The following is a 27,594-nucleotide window of genomic DNA, read 5'->3' on the forward strand; positions in this document are numbered from 1 at the left end:
AACTACAGGGCGCCCAATAGTCCTTGATTGGGCATTGAGATCAAAGGTATATCTGGCAGTTGGGCAATACGAAAGCTTTGTAATGTCCCAGGTATAAGAATCAGTGTTACGAGCTCAATCCGCCCGTTTGTTTAGCTTCTGGATACGATCATTTGCCTGCATTATCATCTCCCCTATACCTTGACTAGGCTAAGGTCGACCACTTTGCGTCAACAATGTCAAACCAAACTCCCATTGCTGGTGAGACAATTCCATACTCGAACAAAGACATGGAGGATGCCATCAAAATTTTCAAATCCAAACAAATCCCAGTCTATGAACCTGGTGAGGATGACTATGAGCGTTATATTGCCACAGCCAACCTCATCTATCGCTTCTCGAGCCCCCCTTGTGTTGTTCGGCCCAAGTGTGCTTGCGATGTGCGAGATGTTATCAAAATTGCAAAACCCCGAAAAATCCCGATTACAATCAAGAATGGTGGTCACTCTTATGCGGGAGGATCCACGACGAATGTCGGGATCTTGATGGAACTTGGTCTGATGAATGAGGTCAACCTCAACTTGAAGTCAGAAATGGTGACCGTCAAGGGCGGTGCGTTGTGGTTTCATGTATACAAGACACTAGTTAGCAAGCATCTTGATGGTTTCGTCGTCAATGGTGGGCGCTGTCCCACTGTGGGAGTGAGCGGATTCATGCTGGGAGGTGGTCTTTCCCCGTTCACAAGAAGCTTCAGCATGGGCTGCGACACCGTCAAGGAGTTTACCATTGTGACGGCAGAGGGAGATGAGGTGACTGTTTCGGAGCGCGATGATCCGAAAAGGGACAAGGGTAAGCTGTTCTGGGCCCCTCGAGGTGCTGGTGGCGGAAACTTTGGCGTTGTCGTCGAAATGAAGTTGGCGCTGAAAAAGTTAAAGAGCAATGTCGTCGTCGCCGGACGATACACCTGGTTTCCGGAACGTCAAGCCATGGACCCATTCATGAAAACCATGAATAGCTTCTATACCAGGAGCTGGCCGGATGAAATGACGCTTGACACCACCTGGCTGTGCGACCTCTCGAACGTTAGGACCGATCTCGCAGTTAGGTTTCTGGTCTATTATAATGGCGGCCGGGGAGCTTTTAACAAAGTCATTGATGACTGGACGATCCCGAACGGCCCTAGTCAACATGCAGAGCTAAAGAAACAACTCAAACGGCGGTCATTGCAGGAGAAATCATCCCGCTTCCTTCACGAGACTCTCGCGGCGCAGTGGGTCGAGGAGACCAAGAAGTCCTTTCCCAGCAACCGGTCTTACCAGATTTATACTTCATTCGTCTTTAAGAATGCCCAAAGGAGCATTGAAAGAATCACCCGCATCATCAGAGACGAGATGAGAGAATTCCGGGAGCAATTCGCGGGAGAGACAGGCACTCTCCAGGTCACCTTTATTCATTCTGGTGGAGCGGCAAACCAGAAGCAAAGAAGGGACACGGCCTTCCGCTGGCGTGGCTGCATTTATTTCACATACATCATGATCCAGTGGGATGAAAAATGGCTGGAGATGAACATGAGAGGCTTCCTGGACCGGATGAGGGCGAACCTGAGCCCATTTGGCATGGTGCGAGGGGCCACATTTGTGAATTTCCCCGACGACTCGCTCAAGGCAGACGCCCATGAAAAGTCATACTATGGGAACAACTACCAGGAGCTGCGGCGCGTCAAGAAAATCTGGGACAGAGACAACTTTTTCAAGGGCTCACAGGGCATTCAGCTCCCCGGCACATCCGCACCGCAGACTGTCAGCATGGACATGGAGGACAACGACGGGCTCTTGGAGGATCTGTTTGCTGCCAGGGCATTCGTCGTGAACGAGGAAGACCTGACTGATGCGTTAGCAGAACAGCAATGGGAATCCTATCGCCCTCCCACCCCGACCGACTTTTACGGGAGTGGAGCCCTGCCGACCTTGGTCTACTGATGAAAACGAGGTTTCAGCCCTTTTTGTGGGAGCGATCTTTCTTTGATTCAGCTTCTTTCCCTAAGTCCACATGTAGGACGAGTTATATTCTGCCCATGACACCTAACATTGGCTCTTGTGTTTCCGGTCCTCTTGATTTCATTGGTTGGCTATGTCATTGACAGCGGGGACTCGTCGCATTCCTTCCGTTTCTGATCTCAGAAACGCTACTCGGTAGTTAGGGCTATTACGTCTCCACTTCGGGTCCACCAGGCGGCGGAGACCGTCACATAATGAGGCTGTACCAAGGCTGTACTTACGGGGTATGCAAAGTGACACGGCCGCGTAGACTCAATAATTTAAAGTCGACGGTTCTTCCCGCATTCTAGACATCTGATCCATCATCTATGGCCCCTGCCATGGCTTCACGAGAGTCTTGTCTGGACCTCGCAGAGCTGCGCCACGTCAAAGAATGATGACGCATCTGTGCTTGCACCATCACTTTTGCGTCCTCGAGCTCTGGCTGGTGCTCCTGCGTTGACCGAGTTTGGCTATCTGAGGAGCTGCAATATGCCCGTCAAATGTCAGTATGCTGGGCGAAGAAAGGTTTCGCAGACTGCTATCATCCGGGGAACCCGACCTTCAAGCCTGAGCTCCTGACAGGTTTGCCATTGCTGCTGTATGGCGATTTGCAGTCCAAAGGGATACCGCACGAGGAGATTATTGAAATCACCAGGCGGAGAAGCTCAAAATGCCAAATGGGTTCGAGGCCTATGGCTGGCCATCGGCGAGAGTCTCAAGGATTACTTTGAAGCGCTTTCGACAAGCGAATTCCCTCTGGAACTGCTCAAAGTTAAGAATATGGCACGGCTCCTGCTAGGAAAAGTCCTGCAACTTGGCAGCACTTCGACTACGCTTTGTGACTCGTTCTGGTTCGTCCGGGCTCGTGATATTTTACCTCAGACAGCCAAACGAGCCACCAAGCGGCACGACTACGTGCTCTCTGTCTGGGCTAACCGGCCTAGCTATCAGGTTCCTTACTCACATGGCTCGAGCTGTTTGCTGATGAGGTCCATCAGTTCAAGTCTGGCGATCATCAAGTCTTCGCACCGAGCTCCGGTTCTGCAGGTCTCCTCAGCTCTTCTTCAGCGCCCTGGAAATTCACTTGCAATCTTAGCAAAGACCCAAAGTAAATCAAAGACACTCATGACGTGTATCATCCCTGTTTCTGGCTCAATCCAATGCTTGGGACTTGCTCTGTTGTTCCCCTTCACGTTGAGCAGGGTTTCATTCGGCCGTCTGAGCCACAAATTGTGAAGGATTGGATCGATGGACTCCCAGCAAGTACGGTGCTTGATCGTGTCTTGGAGTTCAAGTAGAAAATTCGCGAGAGGTTTGTCGCAGAAGTCGTGAACTCTGGCGCGAGCAACATCATATATGACCCCTACTCATTGCGGGGAGAATAGCACTTCGAGGCTGATGACATTTTCGATTTTGTAGGCTTTTAGCCAAACCTCGACAAGACTGAATGCCAGAGTGCAAACCTCCAGCCCATATATGTGAAATGGGAAGTGACAATTCACTTTGGTAGTGGGAAGTCAGAGGCGCGCAGAACATTACCTACTTCAGACTCACAAATGGGAAAAAAACACGACGATGCTGGGCCGGGTGGCCAAAAAGTCCTGAGCGTCAACATTAAAAACGAGAAGTGGCAATTTTCTGAGGCTGTATTGCTGCCGGAACAGAACAATCGCTTCTCAACTGCCGGAGTCTGGGTTCTGCTCGCCAGCGTTTACGAATGCGAGTTGGGATGCATCGTAGGCGATGAAAGCACCCATGGCGATTTGGTGCAATCGAAGTCGAAAAGCTTTCACTCCAGTGGCCATGCCATTGCTAAGGTAACTTGATGGTATCGCTTTCCCTGCTCAGGACGTGGCAAATATCGAACTCGCTGGCCGTTTATCGAAATTGGGACGAGCCAAAGGCAGCACCAACCTCATCCCAGAAGGAAGCGGAGTCCTACTAGAGTGCTCAACGCAGATACCAGAACAGCATTAGAATAATCCCTACTCCATTGTAAGAGTCGCGATCTCGCCATTGTCATAAACGCCGGCGTTGAAGACCGATTTCCATGTCCGGACCAACTTGCGCTGATCATGCCGAGCTTGGTTGACACCTTGGGAGAGGTGGATGACATGGCTTCCGTTCATTGTCCAGTCACGCTGCTGCAGCTGATACATGCAGGTTGAAACTCAAAGCGTAGTTCATGTACCTCCAGTAGCAGAGAGATCCCCTTGTTGGAAACGTCTTTGAGAGCGATCAATCGACTCCATGGCGGTCAAAAAAAAATCCTCTTGGAATGCCTTCCTGAGTACAAGCCAGGAATTGTGCTCACCGCCGTCTTCTTTCCAGGTTGTAAGTTTCAAAGAGCCCTCCTCTTGCGTGCACCTTTATCATCGATGTAATTTGACACCTGAGACAGTATGCTGGCACTCGTTAGCCGACTTGTCCTTCGGGCAGCCAGTCTTTCTTTCAGAGTGACGCTGGACGGCGCAAAGAGGCAGTCCTGGTCGGCACTGCGCAGCCCACAAGACGGATTTGTCGACACACGGTACAACTTTGTGCTAGCACGAGCGGAGGAGACTGGACGCGGCAGAGACAAGAAGCGATTTTAATATTGAAAGTACCGAATACGACGTACAGAGAAGCGGACAAGGCTGGCCAATCAGCAAGCGACCGTTGTCTTCAATGGCGGGCTGTTTGCGACCTCTTCCTTGCTCTTCCCATATTCATCCCCAATACTCCTTCCTTTGCGTCTCAATCGGTCTCGGTTAGTTTGCATAGCCCACGACCAAATCCATACACATAGTGAAATAGCGACTTTGGATTTCCGCTCTCTGATCGACTCCAAAACACTGTGCCACTCGCCAGTTAGCTCGGTTCTCTTCCCTACGAATCTGCCCCGACACGTCTCTCGCAATTCCTCCTGTCGCCAACTCAAGTCCACGCACATGAGACTGACTCTCCACGGACACCAAGCAGTCTATACATAATTATACGCGCCGTGTCCAACGATTTCATCCCAGCCCACTACTTTCCCTCGACCCTTGACCTCCACGTCAGCCGCTGGCATTCGACGTTTTAGACTTCAACTTCTGAACGTCTTCAAACCCCGAGAAGGAATAGGGTCAGATAGCGAAGAGAAAAAAGCGAAAAAAAGGAAAAAATGATAACAGACGCTCAACTGTACAGCCTCGCCATCTTCCTCGGTAGCGCGGCGATGCTGCTGATTGTACTCTACCATTTCCTCGAGGTCAATGCACAGGACGACGAGAAGTTGGACGGGGAGCTGAGGAATGAGAAGGCGGGCGTAGGGGCTGTCAAGCCCGCGGGTCTGGGCGAGGAGACTCGGTGAGAGGGAGTGCACAGCAACCGAAGAGAGATAGACGCAGGGAGGAAACATCAACAGGATGCGCCGGGGCTCGAAATTGGCGGATCTGTCTTGAAGGGCACAAACTCGCGCACGCAGAAAGGGAGAAGATGACATCGATCACGGCTGGACACAGGGCAATGGCGACAACGGAGGATGCACGGAAGACCTAAGCAACGAAGATGGTAGAGGGAACAGAGCAAGAGGGACAAGAAGATCCTGCCGTTCAACCACACCGAGCTATGCAGAGCTACACCAGGTTCATCCAATACTTCCCTACCCACCCTGCTTGACCGACTGGAGTGTTGAGACATTACAGAAGCAGAAGCAGAAGCCTAGGTCGACAATTACCTACCCGCAGCATAAAGCCGCAGCCGACTCCAAGGCGTGGGCGAGACTGGACCCAAGTTGATAACCATCATGTAACCATATCGAGAATATGTACCACTACGCGCAAGCAAGTGAACGGCGCTTCAAGACCTTTAAAAGGGCCAGGGAACAAGCCGGGGAGGGAGAGTGAGCCTTTACCTTTGCCTTTGCCTCGTCTCGCTGAACCTGGCGTGCTCTGCCCTAATACCCAGTACCCACCTTTCCACCTCCTATTCGCAACAGGGCTTCAAAGTTCTTTCTCTTTTTTTTTTCTTCTCTTCCTTGTGGGATCTGGCGACAGAGAGACAAAGAGAATGGGGGAGGGGAGATCACTTCAATAGATGATACCAAATGGAAACCGCCCCCTATCACCTGAGTACAAGACGGGCAGTAGCACAAGTACAAGAAAGAGTGATGGCGGAAAAGAAGACTTACCACCACCGCTCCCCAAAATTGGTCAAAGGACAGCATAGAGTATCTCAGTAGCAAGTTGAAACTCAAGATTAAATAAAATGTGGATTTCCCAATAGTCACAATGATGTTTTCTGGCGTTGTAATTTGATGCTTTGATTTGCTGGATCAACCAGCAAGCCCAGTATCTGCGACTACGTAGGCAGCGATGTACCCAGTACACTGACTTAACCGCAGTGGTGGAGAAGATGGAAAGGCCGGTGCCCTGTTGTTTTGACCGGGCATCTCACATTGGTTGGAAAGCTCGTCCTCAAATCATCCATCACTCCAAGATGGAATAGTCGAACACGTCGACCTGTGCTGTGGCGAGGTCCATCCGCTAATGACGATCTCCCGTCACTTGTCTTATTGAAGCAACCACTTTCATTTGGTCAGGTTTGTCGTAAACATTGAGCGAGTCCTCGGCTCATGCAGGCTCTGATGTGTTCTCTCATCAGTAATCCTCATCAACCACCCTCTGAATCCCTGGGTTTTGAATGAGGGTAGCCCTCCTCGCCTCGTTCACCAAGACACAACCACCACGGTCGATTCCTGGTCCAATCTTGGCCTTCCTTGCCGCCATAGCCTTGAGGGTCTCTTCTGCAACAGCCCTCGGGCTGCTCTTCTCCATTCGATGTGTTTTCATGAAACTTTTTTGAGCCTGTTTCTCTACATCATCGTGGTCGGCTTTCAATAATGTCATTGTGTCGGCGTCCAATTCGTCTTGGACGGACTTGACCGATACGTCAGGTGTGGTCTTTCGTCCTTGTTCGTCCGAGAGGTAACGGGCCTTGTCACGGAGGAGTGTCTGAGGATCTGTGTGAGAAAGAGTTCTAGCCAAAGAATTTGACAGATGCTGTATGGGAGGATGATAAAGAAATCTTGAGACATCAAAGAGTTTCGGTCCTGCTCTGTTTTGCTTACCGATGATCTTGGTTGTTGGGCCATCCCCTAACTTAGCCGCAACTTCGCGCAAGTGTTGCTTCGCAATATGTGCGAGCCACTCTTTCGAGTTTTCAAATACCTGAGACGGTCGAAGAGAGCCTTCGCCGTCATCCTCAAGGTATTTGCACCTCTTCCACCAGCAGATATAACCGCCTTCTTCCTTCAGCTGCTCCGGTGTTGGCTGATGCACTTTGGAAACATGGTTTCGGAGTGTGTCAAGGTTGTGAAGGTGTGCGTGACAACCTTTCCAGCGGCATTTAAAAACAGGAAGGCTTGGCGAAGTAGGCGAAGGGATAGTGATTTCAATGTGAGAGAGCTCTTGCGCTGTCTTCTTCCGCGCTCCAGAGGTTGGGTGGACGTTTTTGGCTCCAGGAGGTCGCCCTCGTCTCTTTCCGCTCGAGAAGAATGCGCCCTCGCTCATTGTTTTCGATTTAGTTGGGGGAGTGACTTGAGTAGACGGAGGTCGAATCGATCGTGTTCGCTCTAAGTGAGGAGATCCGTTTGAGGAAATAAGACTTCCTCTTCGTTTCCGGGGAATTACTGGCTTCGGAGACGACTGCCGCACCTTCTTGGCCTCTGCAACTTGAGATTGTGGTAGGACACGCGGGCCTCGTGAGCGTGGACTCACTTTTGAGTCTGAGCTCCCTTGCACTGGTGGCGTGGGCGACTGGGGTTTGTGAGGTTTGGACTTGTCCTTTTGTCCTGGGGGAGGCGCAGATGCAGGCACGCGTGAAGATGCGGGCGCAGGCGGCAGTATTCCGCGCTTTTCCGAATCCGGCAAGCGTTTCTGTGTAGTGTTCGCGTCAGATGGCGGAGGCGGGCCTTGCCCCTTCGGGCGGCGGATTCCTGTTTCTCCCAGGCGATATCGAGGTGGCTCAGTCGGGACATCAGCATACGGAACTTGAGGTATCGGAGGCCCCCCAGGATCTACTGCATCCCAGTCAAAGGTGCTCAGATCAGAATCAATATCCACGTAACTCCCAAGGAGGCCTGCCAAGTGAGCGTTAAGCGGGCGCTCAGACGGATGTCTGCCAGCAGTGATTAGAATATCTCGAGCTATTGTCTTGGCATCATAGTACGTCTTGCGCAAAGCTTCTTCCTTGTTGACGGGTTTAGCAAGTATCTTGACCGACCGCTGTGGCAGCGGCTGCGGCACGGTCGGGGGCGGGGTTCGTGGGAATGCGGCTGGTGGATAATGAGGAAGCGGAATGTACCTTGGCGCGTATTGGGGGTAATTGGGATCAAATCGCAGCGGCCATAGGTATCCAGGGGCCGCATATGGTACCGGAGGCGGAGGCGGATAGGCAGGTAAGGGCTGATTGGGATACCCCTGGAACAGATTCGTCGGTTCAGGTGACTGGCTCTCGGCTCGCGCGTGCTTTTTCGCCATAACATAGTCCTCGTTATCACTCAATGCCGTTAGGTCGATCAACTCTGAGAAGTCGCTTTTTCGCGCCATTGCTTCCTTCGAACCGGGAACGGGCTCAGGGCGGGCTTGATAATGGTTTCTGGCAGGCTTTGACCGTTGCATTGGAAGATATCGAGGTGCCAAGAGGCGACTCTCGGTTTTGTAAATAGGGGGCTTTGCTGCCTGAAATGCCTTGCCGGAGTTTATGCCATTTTCAGGAGCAGAAGAAGCAATTGGTAACGACGCTGGGCGCGTTACCTCTGGCTGACTGGTAGCGACAGAACCTTCGGGAACTGGTGCTGGCACCGGCACCTGAGAAGGTGACAGTACAGCAGAAGCTGGAGGCAATGGAGTCTTTGCTGGCCCTCTCAGCTGTGGCACATGGTTCAAAAGTTGTCTCGCGAACTGGCCTCTGTGGAATTTGAGACCTTTTTTCTCGAGCATCAGACACAAGTCGATGTAGCTCGGATTCTGCTCCAGGATCCCGTGAATGTCTTTAGGGGAGATCTCAATCTCCGCATTTTCAGGGAAAGCTTTGAGGAATTTGACGGCTACTTCGGCAAGAGCATTTCGCTTGTCTTCAGGCCACATGGTCTCGCCAGTTGGCTTTCGGGGAGGGAGGCCTTGTGCAATGGGAGTCGCAGTTTTTCGCTCAGGAGCAAGAGGGACAGTCGCTTGTCCGGAACTGACGCCCGGCTCGACTGGGCTTGGGTTTGCGGTGCTCTGCCCAATAGCATCTTTCTGGGATGAAGTCCTGGCATGGTATGATGTTCTGATACGTCGTTCAGCGGGGAAGCGGCCCAAATCAGGTAATCGTTCTGGGTTGTTCTCAACAACCACTCTGTATCCATTGAGCCCAGCTCCTGGCGGAGCAATTGAAAGAGTCTCCGGCTCTCCTCTCGGGGTCAATACAGTCGGGGTCCTCTTAGATTGTTGCGGAGGAGGCTGTTGCGGTGGAGTTGTCTGAAGGGGCACTGGGGTCGTTGACGGTGGCGGATGGTTCTGGGTGGTTGGAAGTGCCTGCTCTGTTCTCACCTGACGGGAGGTCGAGGATAATAGGGTTGGTATTGACGGGGTTGATGATGTCTTTTGTATGTCGTCCCACAGCTTTTGAAAGAGAGACGGATCCCTGCTTCGAAACTCTTGCATTTTTTCCATCATTGCCGTAAGCCCAGCCGCCATGTCCGCTTCACTATCCACAGGTTCCGGTTGCTTGCCAGATTGAGGATCACTACCGCTAGGAAGGTCCTGTCGAGTTCGGGCTGCCCTTCTAATCTGCTTTTTCTCTTCGTTGGCCTCTTTCGTCATGGCCCAAGCTGTAGCTGCGGCAGCGGCGCCTTTTTCTCGATCCGTCGCGGAGGCCGCCGCAGACGCCATTTCTTCTTCGGCTTGCTTTTTCGCGGCGACCTCTTCTGCCGCTTTTCGCTTGAGTTCCGCCTCTACTTGAGCTGCTGCTTCCTTGCGCCTTCTTTCGTGCTCTTTATGGAACGGATTGAACACCTGGGTAGGGTCAATGTAATTCGGTATTGACTGCGGTTCAAGGGCCTCCGAGTATTGGGTTTGAGCCGGCTCCTCGGCTGAGTGGATAACAAGATTCGAGATGCTGTTCACAGGTTGAACTTGTAGCTGCGAATTTCGCTGCGCAGCGTCGTGACTCGGGGCCCGTCTATGCTGACCGGTGTTCGCAATCTGCTGGGCTTTCTGTTGATTGCTCGAGACTGCTGGATTGATACTCCCATAATTTTTCTGAGAAGTGATGGAGGACGGACGTTCCTGGGTCTGCGTCTTGGTGACCTGAGGTTGAACATACGGCGATGCAGATCCCTGTGAAGCCGGCTGACGTGTTGAGGCGAACTGGTTCATCACTGGCGAGGACGATAGTTTTCCTCTCACTGCTGTTGATGCCTGTTGAAAGCGGGCACCGACATTCCCAGCCAAAGCGGTTGCTGATCCTATCAAGGAATTATGTGGATTTTGAGAGGAAAGATCATTCTGGTTCCCATAATTGGAAGACTGGGCGGTATCGTATCGCGATGCGCTTTGTGTTGCGACCGGGGATTGTACGCGATTCACAGCAGTAAGAGGTTGGCTTAGAGTTGACACTGCAGTTGAGCGTTGCTGATGATGCCCGCGTCGCTGCAAAGCTGCGTCCTCTAGTCCTGACGCTAAATTGTTCAGACCCGAGTTATTCTGCGCCGCCATAGTTGAGGATGTGGAATTGTAAGAATTGTGCCCGCGGCCGCCACCACCAACTGCCGTATCTTGCGCCGGATAATTGCCCTTCTGCGTCTGGTCATCGTGGGAGGCGACCTGTGTCCTCCCACTGTCCCAGGCGCCGTTGTTGTAGGTTGCTCGTTGGCCCGAGCTATTCGAGTAGTTCTGATGGGTTTGATCAGACCAATCGTAGCCGGAGGAGGCATACTGTGGTTGTCGAACGTTCCCCGGATAGGATGCTTGTGTGGCATAACAATTGTTCGCGCTTGACTGTCTTGCATAATTGTAGAGGTCGTTCATGTTCATTTCTTGCGAATCGTAGGATCCTCCGGAGACTGTGAGCTGTGGATAAGCCATCAAAGGCCCCTAACTGTCAGACGATTATGGCGACCAGCTGGCCGTCTTCCGCCCATACTCTTTGCCGTATTCTGCTTCCCAAATCCATTTATCAGTCGTGTCGGCGCATACGGGTGAGTGGGCGAGGCTGGGTTGCACTCTGCTATGAAAGAAGAGTTTGTTGACTTGAGTGCGCTCAGTCCAGTGGTGTCGAAACTAGCCCTAATAATGGTGAAGGTCTATGTAACTTGCAGATGAACTAGAGTTCACTTGTCACAAAAAAGCACAGGGCGTAGACATGGGGGGCGCGGCGCAGGTGGGCACCGGAGGCAAGGCTGAGGCCGCGCTGGTCGCGCAAGCGAGTTAAGGACACGAGCGGCGAGTATGCGGCCGCTGTGCTGAATGCTCCGCCCTAATTAATTCCTTGGCAAATGCGGATTTCGCACCACTGGAAAATTCCCAAAATTCGGGCATCGCATCTAGATTGACGACCTCAGATCTCGTCCATTGTTCCACATTCCTTTTCCTTGCCAGAAATCCCCAACCATGACGAAGACGAACCATGGTGCGAGTCACCCCTCAGGGCGAAGAGTGACATGATAAGAACCGACATTGACAGTTTCCTACAGGTATTGCCTCGTCGAGGCGCAAGTCTCGCAAACTTCATTTCGGTGCCCCTTCCAGCGTGCGACGAACGATCATGAGCGCCCCTCTGAGCAAGGAATTAAGAGAAAAGCACAATGTACGAATTCTCGACCCCCTGCCCAAGCAATCGTCTGCATGTCTCTCCGCGAAATGAACCCAAGTCTGACGTTTGCTTTGAAATATCAAAACAGGTCCGTAGCATCCCGATCCGCAAAGACGACGAAGTCACCATCGTGCGAGGCTCCAACAAGGGCCGCGAGGGAAAAGTCACCTCTGTCTACCGATTGAAATACCTCATCCACATCGAACGTGTCTCCCGAGAGAAGTCGAACGGCCAATCCGTACCAATCGGCGTTCATCCCAGCAAGGTTGTCGTGACGAAACTTAAGCTTGACAAGGACAGAGAGAAGATTCTGGAGAGGATCGGCAAGGGAAGAGAGGCTGTCAAGTCTAAGGAGTAGACACAAACACGCATAGGGAGAGGCAGAGAGCGTGCGCACGTTATGGCCGCCACTTGCGAAGCGGATTCGTGCCAATGCTTGGACTGAGGTGGGAAAAACAATTCAAACGGACTCGGAGCATTCGTCAGCGGTTTCCACGAGGATCGTTATCAACACAATGAGTTGGTAGAAACAAGGGGCGTCATACATACCCGAAAACCCGGACGTCTCATTCGTGGCTTGAATGGAAAACAAAAAATCATTTCAAAGAGTAGGAGACCTCCAGGCCATGTTCACCCGCTGCACCCACATATCTTCTTCTTCTTCTTCTCCTCTTCCTCCTCCCTTCTTATACGCAAGAGCTTTGAGGTGCTCAAATAGCCTCTCGACACTTTTTGCCAGTATTATCTCCTTGTCTACCTCATTTCCCCGTGGTTGCCCAAGGTAAACATCTGGCGCAAATTGAAACATTTTCTTTCTGATTCTCACTTTACAAAAAGTGCGTGGAAAGGGCTCGCCGGCAGACTGTCGACAAGGACACGATCCAATGAGTCGCAGGATTTGATGGCGAGGGACAATTCCGCATAGCGCGATTCACCTCGTAATTTGGATTTCTCCACTGGGTTTTTTTCTCGTCGGTCCGAATTCTCTGATCAGTCTCCTTTTGCTCATTTCTCTGTTGCACAAACCCCTCCTTCGTTCCGGAGGTTTTCGATTGAAACAGCGAGACATTCTGTCAGACCGCCACTTTTGCTCGCTGGCGCGCCCAAGCTTTTACCGTGGCTTGCATGGCTTGCTAGGCAGCCTTCAGGCGATAATGACCAGAGATCATTGGCCGAGTACAGATCTTGGCATATTTGTGGAGCCTACCCACGGATACGCGGTCTTGAGGTAGTAGCCTAACTCGCCTAGTTGTACGTGAATATAAGGATGTACTTTGAATCAGAACGCATTGAGAGTCTGCTAGACTACATACACGACGCTCCCGGAGCGAACGTTGCTGTGAACATCCTCTCGCAACGTGTTATTACGCAGCGTCTCTCTCTTGTAGTTCAGAACTGCTTCTCAATAATGCCGTTCGCAGCATTCATGGCACCGCGCTCCGTCGCGCTGGGCACGTCCATGCCAGTGACCTTGGAGAGATATCTGGACAGTCCCTCCTCGCCCTCTTCGTGTTCAGCATGTCCCTTGTGGATCTTCTGCAGACTGTCCCGCATCAAGAACTCGTAGTACCCCGTGGCGAAGATGGTAGCGGGGATGTTTACGAGGATGGAAATCCACGAGTAGCCGTTGTCGAAGCTGAAGGCCTCGCCGCCGAAGAAGATGGCGGCGACGATCCGAGTGCCCAGGTCCCTTGCCAGGTTGGTCGAGATGCTGTTTCCGGCGAAACCCCAGACCATGGCTGCGTAGACAAGACCGATCGTGAAGGGCGCAGAGACCGGGCTGACGAAGGGGTTGGCGGGATCGAGACAAGCCCAGATCAAGATCCCGATATAGCTGTCCACAAAGAACTCCTGGAAGAAGAGATATCCTTGATTCGACTGGTCTGGGTTAGGAAACGTGCAGAATATGCTGGCTACTCCGCCGTTGTAAACGGCAGTACCGTGCTCTTTGATATCGATGGCTTTGGCAGCTTGTATCTGTGGCCAGTAGCACGCCATGAGAAACAAGCCGGCGATGAACGCCCCAAAGATCTGAGAGAAAATATAGTGCGGTACTTTCTTCCAAGGGAAGCCTAGTTATTGATAAGGTATCAGGCAAATATTCTGACTTCGAGGGGTAGAAGGGGAGCGGATGGCTCCACTTACCTTGCCAGATAGCAAAACAAATAGTGATGGCTGGGTTGAAGTGCCCACCGCTAGTGGGTGCACAGGTGATGATCGCAAACGCAATACCCATGGCGAACGCACAACCAATCTGGAAGAGAGACCCAAAGACCGGGATTCCGACAGCAGCCCCGACGCCATTGGTAGTAGCCAGAGTGAATGAAGCCACAGAGGCAATACCGGGAAAGACGTAGAAAAACACGCCAGTGCTAGAGTCCCGGTTAGCATGGAAAATCTTATCTGGATACGGGCAAATCTCCAAATCGAAGCCGTTGCAGACTGGATTGAGAGCGGACAGATGAGGCTACTTACGCTTCTGCCATCATTTCCCGCAGAATTCGCGGTCTCTTGTGCTCGAAATTGAGCTTTCTCTGGGAGACCGGCTTTGGGGCAACCACATGGCGAGTGATATGCCGCTGCAAAACCTCCGAAACACCGAGTTCGATGTCATGAGTGTGCTGTCGAGTCATCGACTCCGGAGAGCGATTAGCCATGGCTAAGGTGCACCTTCGCTCTGAATCGACTCTGATTAATATTCAGGAATCTGGGGATGCTGCGTTCGCACAATCTGGGGGAGAGACGATCTGGGGAATTGGATTGGAAGGGTAATCACGAAAATTTCTCAAACCTGGGGTGAATGGCCATAGATGTAGACCACGACCTCCTACCACGACCTTGGCCGTTGCCACGTTATTTCGTTCCACTTTGTTGATTCAGAACCAGCATACTTTCCGGACCTACCGTTGGTGCGCATTTCGCACTCGACAACTGCTTGGCTGGAAATTGAATCCACAAGTGGATTGGAGACAGATAGGGTCGTTCAATGACGAAGCCCGCAACGAGGGATCCGGTAGATGTGGTATCAGCAACGGATGCCGTTGGGGACAGGGCTCTCGGGTGTCATTATGAAGCAATGCAAGCGATTCGACCTGTCAGGAGAGATTTTGCGCCATGCAGGGGGGCATTGCTTGACCACAGACAAGCTTCGCAAGCACGCTACCTTTCCAGATCAGCAAGCTAATTTCCCCGATGGGGAATGGTTTTTTCGAATGAACGAAAGAGCAGAAGGCTGCGAGGCTAGAATACGAAGAGGAAGGTAGGCTCAGGTGGCCGGAGCCGCGTTGTTTGGCACCGCTGGCTATCGTTCGGCAACCCTGTCGACATTCCTGTTGAAGAGAAGCAATCAGAAACACTGCGATACCACGAACAGCCTCGGTGGAAAAGATGATGTGTGCGTCATCGTGTCTCCGTCAAAGCTGTGATTGAACGGGACGATCAGAGCCTGGGAGGAAGTGAGGAGTCTGGAGGGATGCATTCGGTGGAGGCGGAGATAAAGCGAACAGCGACTGTAACAATGTCATTGAACCCCGTGGATCGCTGGGGTCTCCATGTGGAGAAGAACATGCTTCGATTGCGTATGATTTGAGTACGGCGTGCCACTCGACTCCACTCCAAAGCACATGGTGATGCATTGTCGTTGTGAATTACACCGAGAACAGACGTCGAGACGTTTCAACATGCTTTTTCTTGCGACGATACGGCACCTCCCCGGTCGAGTCCGTCCCCTTGTAGCCTCGTTTGCTGGCCGAAGTTCCGAAGGCTCTGTCCTTTCTCCTGGATGTTGGGTCAGTAGCATTGGTAGCAATGACGGAATCGACTAATGGGAGAAGCTGAGCAAAGCCTCCAAAAGGTTTAGCCTGCCCGGAGACGCTGTCAAAGCAGCCGTGCTGTCCGCGAGTGCGGGTGAATAAGCCTGCGGCGGAACGGATACTGGGAACGCAACACACCCTCTTGCAAATTGATCCAACCTGCAAGATTTAAATGGCCAATAGTGTTATTCTCTCTGCGAGCCTAAGGCAAAATATAAATAAATTTCCCAGCGCCACCTCAGTCATTGCAGGGAGCGGGCAAGTGTCGTCCGGTGGCCTTGAAAGGTTCCCACCGTGTGTTCGGAACCGAGACCTTTCGGAGACCCTCTCGGACACAAGAGAGAGCGAGTCTGTGAATTGTCTGGAGCTGTTCGTCCTTGATGAAAATTCTTCGATCCGGAGAGCGGGCGCATTTCCGTTCCAGAAAGGGGCCCCAGAGAGGATCCAGTAGCCTCCACTCCACTTGGAGGGGGTGAGTCTCCAGATGCACTCGGCCCGAGTTGTGCACAGTGCTCCTCACCATTTCTCGACCGCAGGCCTAATGTCGATTTCGTTGGTGAAGCACGTCCTGGGCTGAGTATGCAGGTACCAATACGAGTCGGCGATGGCCTCTGGCTTGATCTTTGCCTCCGGATGGTCAAACTTGTACTCCTTTGTGCGCTCAATATCAATCACACCATCAATGATGGCATGAACCACATGGACACCCTTGGGTCCAAACTCTCTAGCCAGCGATTGTGCCACGGCCCTCATTGCGAATTTCCCGGCCGCGAAGGACGCGCACAAAGCGGAGCCTTTCATGGCTGCCGTGGCAGATGTAAAGATAAGGGTCGGTGGGTATTCTGCGTTTGTGTTCTTGAGGAGGAGTGGGAGGACAGCTTGTGAGAAGTGGAACGCTCCTCGCCTGCTCGGATGACAGTCACATCAGCAAGTTTTCGCTTCACCAAGTCTTCTTCACAACATACCCATTGGCTTCCCATCCACTCTCAAACTCTTCGTCCGTCAGTTCAAGAAACGGCTTCCTCACAAACCTGCCTCCCACATTGTAGATTGCGGCTGCGAGCGACGCACCGCCCATCTCTTTCTGCAGCTGCTCAAAAGCAGCCTTGACACTCTTGCCGTCAGAGGTATCGGTACTGATGCCGATCGCCTTGCCGCCAGCGGCATTAATCTCATTGACGATAGGTTCGAAGTTGGCTGGTTTTCGAGCGAGAAGGGCGACGGCATAGTTCTTTGCGAACCGACGAGCGACGGAGGCACCTCTGTCCAGGGTCAGTATTCCGGTAGATTCTCCAAATCATTTGCTGCGTCGAAACTTACGTGCCAGGCCCAACACCGGCAACCACAGCCCAGGCTTTTTGGGATGCCATTGTACAAGAAGTCAACCTATGGGCCTCAATGCGAAGCCTGTTGTGGGCAGTTTGTCCAACAGCCACTATCATGCAAATCGGGAAGAGATAGAAGATGAAGGCACCAAGTGCAATTGAAACTTTGGTCGGCGGCTGAGAAGAGCAGATCGTCGCAGACAGCGACGCGGACTCTTTTGGTCAGCCCCGTTCCCTTTAAGAGCTTATGGCCTTTTCTCCCAAGATCATCCAGCCCCGCAATGATGTGCTCGCGGGTTACAAATCGATGGTATGTGCGCCCTGATAACTAATCGCAACAAGTGACAAACAAGGCTTCCAGAACACGAGTATCAATGATCAAACTGCAAGGGCGCAGGCACCGCAGGCGTTTTACCCCGCTGCTTGCCGGCTGCCAGCCGAGCTCGCTATGGCACTAATTAGTCAGCAGACGAGGCTTCGCTCGGTTCGTTCAGCCTCTCATCTTGGCACTGTTAAGGCGGCGAGGCGGCTTGGCGAGATGGATCTTCCAGCCTCCAGGGTTTGTTGTCGGATAAATATTCAAAATCTGTCATGCCCACAGCTCCAAGCTGTTTCCACTCCTGCAAATCACATCTGGCACGCCTGTGTTGTTTGTTTGGGCTTCCCCCGTGGCTGTTAAACCGCTGATGGCTTGTACTGCTCCAGAGCCAGGTCCTTGGCCATTTCCTCAGTCAAGATATCGTCACTCACGCCCGGCTTGATAACGAACCGCTCAGCCTGAGTTGATGCCAGCTCTGCCCGATATCGAAAGGAGTTTCTCCACAATCCGCGAACATGGATTTTCATCTGCACTTCCATGTTGAAGGGTTTCAAGTCATGTTCAACGATGGCGACGAGCCGGATTGCGTCAGGTATCGTGGAATCTCCCCGGTCGTCGCCGCCGCCATTGTCCAGAACCCATCTGTGTGTCCTTCCAAGACTGCCCCTACCATGTTGCACTGTACTACCTCGAACCTTCCAGCAAACGTTTCCGTCTTGGATTAACTGCTTACCGTCTTCAACTGAGCAGATTTTCATCAGTGTCTGTCCGTCGGCACCCATTTCGGGGGCAAATACGCGGCCGTCTATGACAAGACAGCCGTTTCCCAGCCCGCACAGGTCACGCGGTTCAACAACTTGGCTCGCCTGCAACTCGCTCTGCGAACCGCGGGCCTCGTCCTTGTAAGTGATTTCGATGTCTGCGTGGTCGACAGAAGTCCCTTTCGGGCCGATGAGGGAAAGGTCCAATGCAATCAAAGTCGCCGATCGGGGCTTGGTGTCATATAATATCTTGCCGTGACGTATTGTGGAAAACGTCCCGTCGATTAGGGTTTCTCCGGCAGTGCTTGTTGACCCTGCCATACATTCTGTTATTGTGGCTATTTTAGGAGGACGGGAGAACACCAGCTCTCTGCTCTGCGTACAGGTGAGTCGAAAGCGTTCATCCTCTTTCGATGTTCGTACGAGCTCCGCAAATTCTTGGAGCGTTGACAGGACTTGATGTTCCTTGGCCGCCGAAGTCGTGAGCAAATCGCGCAGGACGCCGTCCAGAATCCTCAGCTCTTCGCGGACAGCGTCAGTAGACGGACTGGTTCCGAGCTTGTCTTTGTCTGTGCCCGGTTTCGAAAATTTGCGCAGAGCATCGCTAAGAACCCTGAACCTTTTCCAAGCGGTGTCGTCAGAGGGCGACCTTGTGTGGGTAGTTTTCGTCGTCGAGGGGGCAGCTCTGGCGGTTTCGGCCGGAAAGTGTTGTAGACTCTGATGGAGAGCTTCGATTTTGTCGACGAAATCCAGGTTTGCAACCTTGAGCGTTCGAGGCGGCACCACCGGGCAGCGCTTTGGCATTGCATCCAGGGACTGATGCGTGAGCTCGCACAACGCTTTCAGCGCGTTCCAGACGGCTCGGCAAAACTCTATGTGCGGAACATCACTGCAATGCTTGCTCATGTAATGCTCAAAGATGCTCATCATGGCGCCCTTGGCGTGGGGATCGACATGGCATTCGTCGCACTCTTTCTCTTGTCCTTGTGTGAGGTAGCGGTACCTCAACGCTGTCGAGAAGGATGAGCCTCCTTCCGCCGGGCTGGTGAGGGAGCTCGAATCCACCGACGGAGTACCTTTGACTGTCATCTTGAGATAGGCGAATATGGCAATACTCAATTTCTGGGGTTAGAGTCAAGGGCATGCATCACTTCCGCGAGTCGTTGGTGGTTGCGAGGCTTATAGCTAGTTTGACACGAGGCTGATGATGGTCACGCGCCAGCCTCTTCGGGGATCACACCACCGCCACTGGATGCTTGTTCCTTTGTAGACCCCGACCATATGATATTTGTGCGCCCAGAAGATTGGGCGTGGTGATCAGGGGATTCGACTCGACTCTGAGAGACCGACGGAGAACATCCTCGACTTGTCGTGCTTGGTCTAAGACAAGTATGGCACATGCGGGACAGCCAATTACATCTGCTGATGACATATTGATACTATCACCATAACCATGTGACACTATAACAAGTAGAGGAATACAAGTATAACAAGTACCGTACAAGTACTGTACTCCTTGTACAACTAAGTAGATGGCAAAAAAGCAAGGACCTAAAAATGACCTCCGCCCTTGACCGTCGAATCACAATGGCGTGACCTTCGGATCCTCAGGCCACATATTGGCAGCTAAACCACCTTAAACAAACTAGACAACCAGCCTCTTGGCTTGGGAAGAAATCGTCTTTTTGTTTCTGTTGGTTCTTAAAAAGCCGCTCCGCTTCCAACTGTCCCCCTTTCGGCCTCGCTTACAGCTTTCAGGCCCTATAGCCGCCCTTTCGATCCGAGCATTGAACGTACAGAGTCAGCATTTTCGGGAATCTCGAGGGCCTTTTGTGTCCGCCAAGTTATCTTTCTCCAGATGCACTTTAATTTAAGGGACTCAGGGTCTTTCTTCGATCCATTATACCTCACGTAGCTCTTACTGTTGCTTCTCGCGGTGCTACAGTTTGAGGGGCCACCAGTCCTCTTTACAATCCTATTTCTCAAGACGACGCCCACATTCGAGGGATCCCGGTGTGCAGGCATGATCAATGAGTGTGACTTATGGGCTTCTTGGGAGAACCGCTTCTTTAAAGTGGACATGGTCGCCATCCGATCGATGTTGTCTGGTGGCCCCCTTCCGCTAGATGTTGCTGGAAAGGGCTCCAAAGACGAGACAAACCCACGACGAATTGTGGTTCTAGGATGGAGTAGGGAGGCAGGCTCTTCAGCATCCAGGTCCAGAGTCCAGACGATGAGACACCAACCTGGGCTTGATCAGGAATGGGCCATCGACCGCGACCGTGGTGCGCATCATGATGCGCCTCGCACTGGACCTTGCTGTTCTGGTGGTGTAAATGAGGCGTGGGTTGTCAGTGCTACTTCTGCCCAATATCGATGGGCGGCGCTATCACATCTCTCACTCGAACAGCCGAGACAGGCGACTGGTAAGGGCATACAAAATTACATCTTGATATCATTTCTGAGCAAATCTTGATTTACTCTTCAAGAATATTATCATATGCTACTATTGGCGTCTACGCCTTGTTACCTTTGGTTGGAGGTTCGGCAAATTTGCCCCATATTCCCCCGCGCGTCGTGACTGTTAAAACTTGGCCTTATCCGCCATCGTTGAGATCCTTGATTTGCAACATCTTCGGTTTGCATAATCTCATCACAATTGCCAGGTCATACGTTTGCCTAGTCCGACCATCGCTCGTCCTCTGTTTCACAGCAGTATGGAAAGTTCACGCAGGGGCTCTTCAAACTACGCCCCTCCGCTCGCACTTACAGCGGTCTCTTGGGTCTCGATCGGTATCGCGGTCCTCGCCTCACTGTGGATCACATATGACATTGTCTCCTATAAACGATGGAAGCACATGATGGCTATTATGTGAGTTGTGTTGCTCAACTGGCTTTGTCTAAAAACCTCTGCTTCCTGCTCGGGGTCGCTGTCTCATACTCCTTTCCGAAGGATTCCGGTCTACATCATCAACGCCCTCTATCTATGGCCAATTACCGTTTGGACATATATTCAGTACGGGCGAGAGGGCATGGAAACACAGTCAATTGATGAAGCAGAGACCATAGAAGAGGACCCTCTCTTACACTCGCTGTCTCAACCGGACCACAGTGAAGATGACACCACTGGGGAACAACACCCAGGCGGGAGTCAGATGGCGCTTGACCATCACGATGCTGACGGCGCTATTGCGGAGGGTGGCCATCAAGGCCATGGTACAGAGCATGACGGAGAAGCACATCAACACAACAAGCACCAATACCACTCCCACATGCATGCAGTCCTTCCCATGTTCGCAACCGTCACCATCGCAACTTGCCATTGTGGTGCTGGCTGTGTCCTCGGCGACCTTGTAGGGGAATGGCTGATTTCCACTCTTGAAGTGACAATCGGTGGAAGGATGCTCTATGCTGCGTTTGTCGTGGGTGAGCCACACCCCTATTGCGAGTTAGATGAGCACCGGCCTTCGGCAGGGACCAGCTGACACGTGTACCTCTGTTTTAGACTTTGTATTCGCTCTTGCCTTTGGGATTGTCTTCCAGTACTTCTCCATCGCACCCATGGCCGGCGATTATGGTTGGCGCACTGTTGTCCGCGCTGCCAAGGCCGACTTCTTGTCACTGACGTTCTTCGAAATCGGCCTCTTTGGCTGGATGGCCATCTTTGATCTCTTGATCTTCGACCAGCAGCTGGGGATGAATACTGCAGCTTACTGGTTCATGATGCAAGTAAGTCATCGACCAGTCTGTGACATCGACCATCGTAAAAGACCCGTGGTCCTGATACGTTGTCATCTAGGTTGGAATGTTTTTCGGACACTGGACTGGATTTCCTATCAATTGGTGGTTGATCAAAGAAGGAATCAAAGAGCCCTGTGCTTGATTGAGGTCCCGGCTATCCACCGGAGGCCCCGAGGCACATTGACCCAAGGCATGGCGTGGGGCTTATCGCTGCGGTGAACCTGAGTCAAGCGCAGCAGGGAAGGATCGTTCTATACTTGACACAATCCCCAAAAGGTTCACGTCGTTTGAACCGCCAAGAAGATCCGGCTTTGCCAAAAGCTCTCTTGAAGCGGGCTGGCCTCCTCGGTCCCCTCCCAGTCGTGACACGCATCATGTTCCGCTGGGATGGTCTACCTGTTTTTCGGTCATTGATCTATTGCCGCCTGAAGCTCCAAAGCAGCCCAAGAACAGACTATTCTGCGGGGCTATTCTCTGAACCAGAGAGAGCGGTAAATATATAAACGGTCATGATGGGCAGCATTTCGGTTGGCACGGCACTCTCCTACGCCAACAAGCTTCTGGTAAGTCGTCTTGGACTCTTGGCAGATTGTTCAGCAATCCATTTCTTGGAGGCGGTTCCGCCCTTGATTTCTTGGAAGGCATGTTGGAGTCGTGGACTAGCAAACCAAGATGTTGAAAGCTCCGTCAAGCTCCCCCAAGGCCAAGAATGTGCGCCACCTTATAGCTTCTTGTCACTGCAGGGTATTTTGACCTCTCTGTCCAACCGCTTCCTTGCCCCGGTATATCAACCCCAGGTAGGTATATTGACCCACGAAATGCCCCATTTTGCGGGGAAGATATGCGACGTCCACTTTACAGGCAATATGGCAGTGAGCCTGTTATATCTCTTTCAAATCCGTCTCGCCCACCGTTGGCGTAGGGAGTTGACAACGCCCACTCTTCTCCACGGTGACCCCAAGCACTGCACATCTGGCGTCCCGTGAAATTCAGTCTCTGGAGAACAGTCATGGCTATCAGCAAGGAGAGGGTTACGCCCATCAAGGCAAACCTCAAGTGCCTCCTGATCTGCCTGGCGGTCTCTATGGCCAATTGTCAGTATGGATTCGACACGGCCACAGTTGGGGGGTTCCAAGCCATGATTGGCGTAAGTTCCTGTGTCTTTTTCAAAGACTGATCCCCTTCGACTCGATTGAACTCGACTCGCGCTGACATGCCGTTGCTAGTTTCTTGAGATCTTTGGATACCGGGATCCAACATCCAAAACCGGCTGGGGGATCGAGACACAAACACAGCAACTGATGACGAGTCTGATCAACGTGGGGACTATCGCGGGCGTCTTTGTCACTGCTCCTTTCGCGCGGTACTTTGGCCGTCGGCCGGGCATCTGGGTGGCTTCGATTATCAACTTTGTTGCTGCGGGAGTCCAGGTGGGAACTACTTCCATCGGTGGGCTCTATGCTGGCAGAGCTCTCATTGGAATAGCAAACGGCCTTTTCATAACGTACGCCAACATCTACGTTGCAGAGGTTGCTCCAGCCCATCTTCGTGGCCTGCTCGTCTCTTTCTTCGGAGTTTGGGTCAATATCGGAAGTGTTCTGGGGGCTGTTGCGGACAACTACTCGAAGCAGCATTTGGACAGGTTGTGCTACCAGATTCCGCTAGCAAGCATGTTTGCAGTGCCGTTACTTTTGAGCATATTCATGTTCTTCATCCCGGAGTCCCCGAGGTAAAATTGAACCCCCCCCCCCTTCTTTTCCCCAAAAGACTCGGATGATCAACATAACTAAGACTGCCTTTCCAGATGGTTGCTAATTCACAACAAGCCGGAACAAGCCAGAAGGGCTCTCGAGAGACTTCGGGGCAACTCTCTGGCGCCAGAGTTCTTTCGCGAAGAGTATGTCGAAATGGCGCGTGGCATTGAAGAAGAGAAGGAACTCGCATCGTCGGCGTCTTACCTCGACATCTTCAGGGGCACCGATCTGAGGAGGACGATCATCTGCTGGGGCACCATTATGTCTCATTCCGGCGCCGGGCTCTGGCTCATCATCGGATACGGCACGTTTTTCTTCCAGATCGCTGGCGTAGAGAAGCCGTTTGAGGCCTCGATCATCTCCACGTGTGGCAGCTTCGCTGGCGTGCTCGTGGGTCTGTATTTCACTACAAAAGTCATTGGGCGCCGCACTTCGATGCTCTTCGGCTCTGCCATGGCTTCACTCTGCATGCTGGCGATCGGCGTCGCGTATGTCACGGGAGGCACCTCCAAGCCCGCGGGCTCGGCGATCGTGGCCTTCATGGTCCTCTATGGGTTCTTCTACAATGGCTTCTCCGGCACGCTCAGCTGGCCGATCGCCACGGAGGTCTGCAGCTCACGGCTCCGCGTTTTAACCATCGGATTGTGCACGGGCGTCAATTACTTCTTCAATTGTGAGTGTCTCCTTGTCCTTTGTTGCGTTGCGAGGGGGGCGCTAGTTGCTAAATGATGGGTCTCCTTGCCAGGGCTTACATCTTATACCGCGCCTTACTTTATCAACCCGAACCAGCTTAACTGGGGCGGCAAATATGCCTTTATATGGGCAGGCTCGAATCTCTGCGTCTTCTGTAAGTCCAGTCCAGTCCATTCCATTCCAACCGCACATCCATTTCTTATGCATCGCCAATCGATCAAAAAAAGAGAAGAACCTTGTGGCAAAGACGAAGGCCCTACCTTAAGATTTGCCCATTCTGCGCGCAAAAAGAGAACCTAAAGATCCAAGTAACCAACCACTAACCGCTTGTCCTTTTTATTTTAACCATCCAGTCTTCTTCTTCTTCCTCCTTCCCGAAATGAAAGACCGCTCCCTCGAAGAGTTGGACGAGCTCTTCCAAAACCGCGTCTCGGTCCGTGACTTCAAGAAGTACCAGTGCGTCAGCTCCGAGAGGGCCAGGGAGGTCGCGCTCAAGGAAATGGGCGGGGGAGAAGGGGAGATGAAGACGAATGTCGTTGTCGAGACGGTCGAGGACACTGCTACTGCAACCACGGCGGTCGCGTCGAAGGTCTGACGTTGCGTGTCGTCGGACTAATTTGTTGCGCATCCGAGGTCCGAAATGTGAGATCTCAAATGGTCATGATCAGTGACCAAGGTCCAAGGCTGGCTGGGCCTCTTGAGTCTTGAATATTGTGAGACCCAAGGTGTAAAGGGCCGTGAGGAGGCTGGAGATGTGACTGAGAGATGTAGGAGAGTGAGCCATCACGGTGGCTAACGGTATATACCTGCTCCGCCAGCGGAGTACCTACCTAGAGACAGCTGAGAGAGCACCCGTCCATCCGGCTGTTCAGATTAACTTAAATCAATTCAGATACAGCACGACCTGGCATTGACGTGCTCGACTGTTCATAGGATTCTTCAGAAGAAATGTCTCCATCAAAGGTCGCGACAAGTTGGGCTCAAGACTGTCCCATGCCATCTTGCTATACCATAATGCGCCCTTGGTGCCGGCAAACTTTATCCCCCAACAGCAGCCTTATCTTGACCGGCTAAGGAGCCGAAATTGAAAACCGGTTGATTTCCTTCTAGATGTACATTCGAGAAAGAAGACTTTCGCATAATTCACACGTTCTCCCGTGGACGCAAAGCAAGGCCTTCCATCTCCAGAGCCTCCCAATCCTGGTCCCTCGACCTCCTCGCATCGACCCAGAGCTCCACCGCGGCAGGGTTGAGAACTATATCCAACCACAGGAACGACGACAGGCACTCTTCCACCTGCCGCCACGTCAAGATATCGATGGACGACATGACATCCGAGAGCTGCTCGACGAACCACGACCTCTCAGCCTCCGCGTCGATGACGCCGTCGTCAACTTGAATGCCACCCAGCACAAGCGCCCAGAGCAGCAGGCGCTTATACGTGTCGTCGGGGAAGAGTTGCCACGGGCTCTCGTTCTCACTCTGGATGATCACTTCTCTCAGTGCTCCTGCTAAGATCCTGCTGGTACCGCCGCTGGGATTCATTGGAAACAGGACCAGGTTACTGTATATCCGCAGCGACATGCGACTGATCTCGTAAAGATGCTCCGAGAACCTCTCAGAGCTCGAGGGCATCTCGCAATCGGCTTCGCTTATTGGTAGGAGGCTCAGCAAGAGATACTGCGCTTCGTTGCGGGCGTTGACAATGTCGGCGAATAATGTCGTGGGTTCTCTTTTACTCAGATAACAGTCGACCGCGGTGTTGACGACTAGCATTGCTTGGACGGCTTGAAGAAATTCGTACCTATCGGGCTGGCTGAATGGTAGATGACCCCAAACGCTGGTTTGAAGATTCCAGTTTATCCCCTCCTTTATCATCAAATGAGCCAAGTCTCGCAGCGTGGCCAAGGTGGGTGGACTCATTGGAATGATGTAGAGCTGAGAGTTGGTCTGAGAAGCATTGACTAGATCGCATCTATGTCAAAAATTAGCACTCTTTCCGAGCCGTCCCGATGAGAGAAGGCATTTTGAAGGCAGGTTTTTAACTGACAAGGAAACCACGCTGGCAACCCCTGGCGATTTGATTTCGGAACATCCGCCTTTCATGATCATCAGCCGAACCAACGCTTCCGAATGCGCGCTGGGGAACGGATTTGCGCTATACACGTGGAGAAACTGTGCGGTTCTGAGAGGAGAGTTGAATCGCGACGGCTTCGCGACTTTGAGAAATGTCCCCTTCGCGCGGCTGATAAAGCCCGCGGAATTGCCGGCGAGCACTATTATGGCTCCCAGTAACTCGTCAGATGGCGGACCCGTCATCTCTTCAATTTCTTGGTTGACGAGTTTGATCATCTCCACGCGGTAGGACAGACACAACTTTGAGAACGCCTTCGTTTTGACGTTGGTGCCGCTCAAAAGTTCGTAGTTTTCGGCAGTTCCAACCATGTATGCATAAAATGCAAGCGTGGAGCTCCGGATTGCCGCGAGGTAATCCTCGTTAACCGGGTTGGTCACATTTGGCGGTTTGCTTGGAGTTAAGCCCGGCCAGAAGAGCCGAACGGCTTGGGCAGCAAGTCAGCCTTCTCACAACATGGTTTGAAGGGTTGGTACCAGGATCGAAACGTACCATGATCAACCACTTCCTCTACCAAGCCAGGAATATCAGAGACGGCGTATCTTGCAAAAGGATCTCTCCTCCCTTGGCTGAGGATATCGAGTGGGTGATCCTGTGGGTGTTTGGATGGTATGACGGCGGCAGAAGTCGACTCGCGACCGTGCCGGTCTAGTAATAGCTTGCGGCGCGAAGGTGGCTCGCCAGCTGCTTTCCAAGCCAGAAACTTGTGGATGGTCTTTCCAGGCTCAAAATCGACAACTTTTCGTCTTCTCTGTCGCCTCGCCTTGGCCGTGTGAGAGGCTACAGCGAAGCGTGTTTCATCGCTAACCATATCCGCCGGTCTAGTGATTGTGATGAAGCTCTCCGGCGTTATGAGAGGCTTTGCAGCCATCTCTCAATACTCCTACTATCGAGGGCACTCGCGGGCACTCGCGGGCACTCGCGGGAGGATGCTGAGTACGAGCGTAGGAAAGAACTTTGATGTTGGTCGGCTTGTTTACTGATGTTCCAGCAGTACACAAATGAATGAAAAGATGATGGAATGAGCCCATCTCCAACTTTGGGGGCTCTGGGAGATTTTTGATTTTCATGATCCATTACAGAGCTCCTGTTGGGGCGACTAGGTCGGAAGCCCACCGCAACGGACTCTCCATGAATTGGAATGGCGGATTTGCGATATGTATTGGTTCAGTAGCAGGGGTCGAGTGCGGATTTAGGCGGCGCGGTCCCTCAAAACAT

General features: G+C 52.3%; 10 protein-coding genes across 10 annotated transcripts; 5 read left to right on the forward strand and 5 right to left on the reverse strand.

The window, feature by feature from the left end:
- Positions 1–215: 215 nt before the first annotated feature.
- A1O5_01463 (uncharacterized protein) lies at positions 216–1,958 on the forward strand (the record flags this gene model as incomplete). Its single annotated transcript, XM_007742080.1, has 1 exon — positions 216–1,958. The coding sequence occupies one exon, from the start codon at positions 216–218 to the stop codon at positions 1,956–1,958; it is 1,743 nt and encodes a 580-aa protein (XP_007740270.1).
- A 3,205-nt stretch (positions 1,959–5,163) lies between these two features.
- Positions 5,164–5,352, forward strand: A1O5_01464 (uncharacterized protein; the record flags this gene model as incomplete). Its single annotated transcript, XM_007742081.1, has 1 exon — positions 5,164–5,352. The coding sequence occupies one exon, from the start codon at positions 5,164–5,166 to the stop codon at positions 5,350–5,352; it is 189 nt and encodes a 62-aa protein (XP_007740271.1).
- A 1,288-nt stretch (positions 5,353–6,640) lies between these two features.
- On the reverse strand, positions 6,641–11,059 carry A1O5_01465 (uncharacterized protein; the record flags this gene model as incomplete). The annotated part of the gene is made up of 1 exon (XM_007742082.1): positions 6,641–11,059. One exon carries the CDS (start codon positions 11,057–11,059, stop codon positions 6,641–6,643), a length of 4,419 nt encoding a protein of 1,472 aa, XP_007740272.1.
- A 576-nt stretch (positions 11,060–11,635) lies between these two features.
- A1O5_01466 (large subunit ribosomal protein L26e) lies at positions 11,636–12,195 on the forward strand (the record flags this gene model as incomplete). Its single annotated transcript, XM_007742083.1, has 3 exons — positions 11,636–11,654; positions 11,719–11,831; positions 11,926–12,195. The coding sequence occupies 3 exons, from the start codon at positions 11,636–11,638 to the stop codon at positions 12,193–12,195; spliced, it is 402 nt and encodes a 133-aa protein (XP_007740273.1).
- Positions 12,196–13,226: 1,031 nt separating this feature from the next.
- On the reverse strand, positions 13,227–14,494 carry A1O5_01467 (uncharacterized protein; the record flags this gene model as incomplete). The annotated part of the gene is made up of 3 exons (XM_007742084.1): positions 13,227–13,909; positions 13,983–14,209; positions 14,313–14,494. 3 exons carry the CDS (start codon positions 14,492–14,494, stop codon positions 13,227–13,229), a joined length of 1,092 nt encoding a protein of 363 aa, XP_007740274.1.
- A 1,671-nt stretch (positions 14,495–16,165) lies between these two features.
- On the reverse strand, positions 16,166–17,019 carry A1O5_01468 (7-alpha-hydroxysteroid dehydrogenase; the record flags this gene model as incomplete). Its single annotated transcript, XM_007742085.1, has 3 exons — positions 16,166–16,553; positions 16,615–16,911; positions 16,970–17,019. The coding sequence occupies 3 exons, from the start codon at positions 17,017–17,019 to the stop codon at positions 16,166–16,168; spliced, it is 735 nt and encodes a 244-aa protein (XP_007740275.1).
- A 630-nt stretch (positions 17,020–17,649) lies between these two features.
- Positions 17,650–19,143, reverse strand: A1O5_01469 (uncharacterized protein; the record flags this gene model as incomplete). The annotated part of the gene is made up of 1 exon (XM_007742086.1): positions 17,650–19,143. One exon carries the CDS (start codon positions 19,141–19,143, stop codon positions 17,650–17,652), a length of 1,494 nt encoding a protein of 497 aa, XP_007740276.1.
- Positions 19,144–20,771: 1,628 nt separating this feature from the next.
- On the forward strand, positions 20,772–21,937 carry A1O5_01470 (uncharacterized protein; the record flags this gene model as incomplete). Its single annotated transcript, XM_007742087.1, has 4 exons — positions 20,772–20,926; positions 21,008–21,480; positions 21,560–21,783; positions 21,854–21,937. 4 exons carry the CDS (start codon positions 20,772–20,774, stop codon positions 21,935–21,937), a joined length of 936 nt encoding a protein of 311 aa, XP_007740277.1.
- An 867-nt stretch (positions 21,938–22,804) lies between these two features.
- On the forward strand, positions 22,805–24,837 carry A1O5_01471 (uncharacterized protein; the record flags this gene model as incomplete). The annotated part of the gene is made up of 5 exons (XM_007742088.1): positions 22,805–22,942; positions 23,022–23,524; positions 23,600–24,222; positions 24,295–24,396; positions 24,596–24,837. 5 exons carry the CDS (start codon positions 22,805–22,807, stop codon positions 24,835–24,837), a joined length of 1,608 nt encoding a protein of 535 aa, XP_007740278.1.
- A 548-nt stretch (positions 24,838–25,385) lies between these two features.
- Positions 25,386–27,247, reverse strand: A1O5_01472 (uncharacterized protein; the record flags this gene model as incomplete). Its single annotated transcript, XM_007742089.1, has 3 exons — positions 25,386–26,217; positions 26,293–26,803; positions 26,869–27,247. 3 exons carry the CDS (start codon positions 27,245–27,247, stop codon positions 25,386–25,388), a joined length of 1,722 nt encoding a protein of 573 aa, XP_007740279.1.
- Positions 27,248–27,594: the final 347 nt, after the last annotated feature.

The sequence above is a fragment of the Cladophialophora psammophila genome (genome assembly GCF_000585535.1).
Source record: "Cladophialophora psammophila CBS 110553 chromosome Unknown aczJe-supercont1.2, whole genome shotgun sequence".
NCBI lineage: Eukaryota > Fungi > Ascomycota > Eurotiomycetes > Chaetothyriales > Herpotrichiellaceae > Cladophialophora > Cladophialophora psammophila.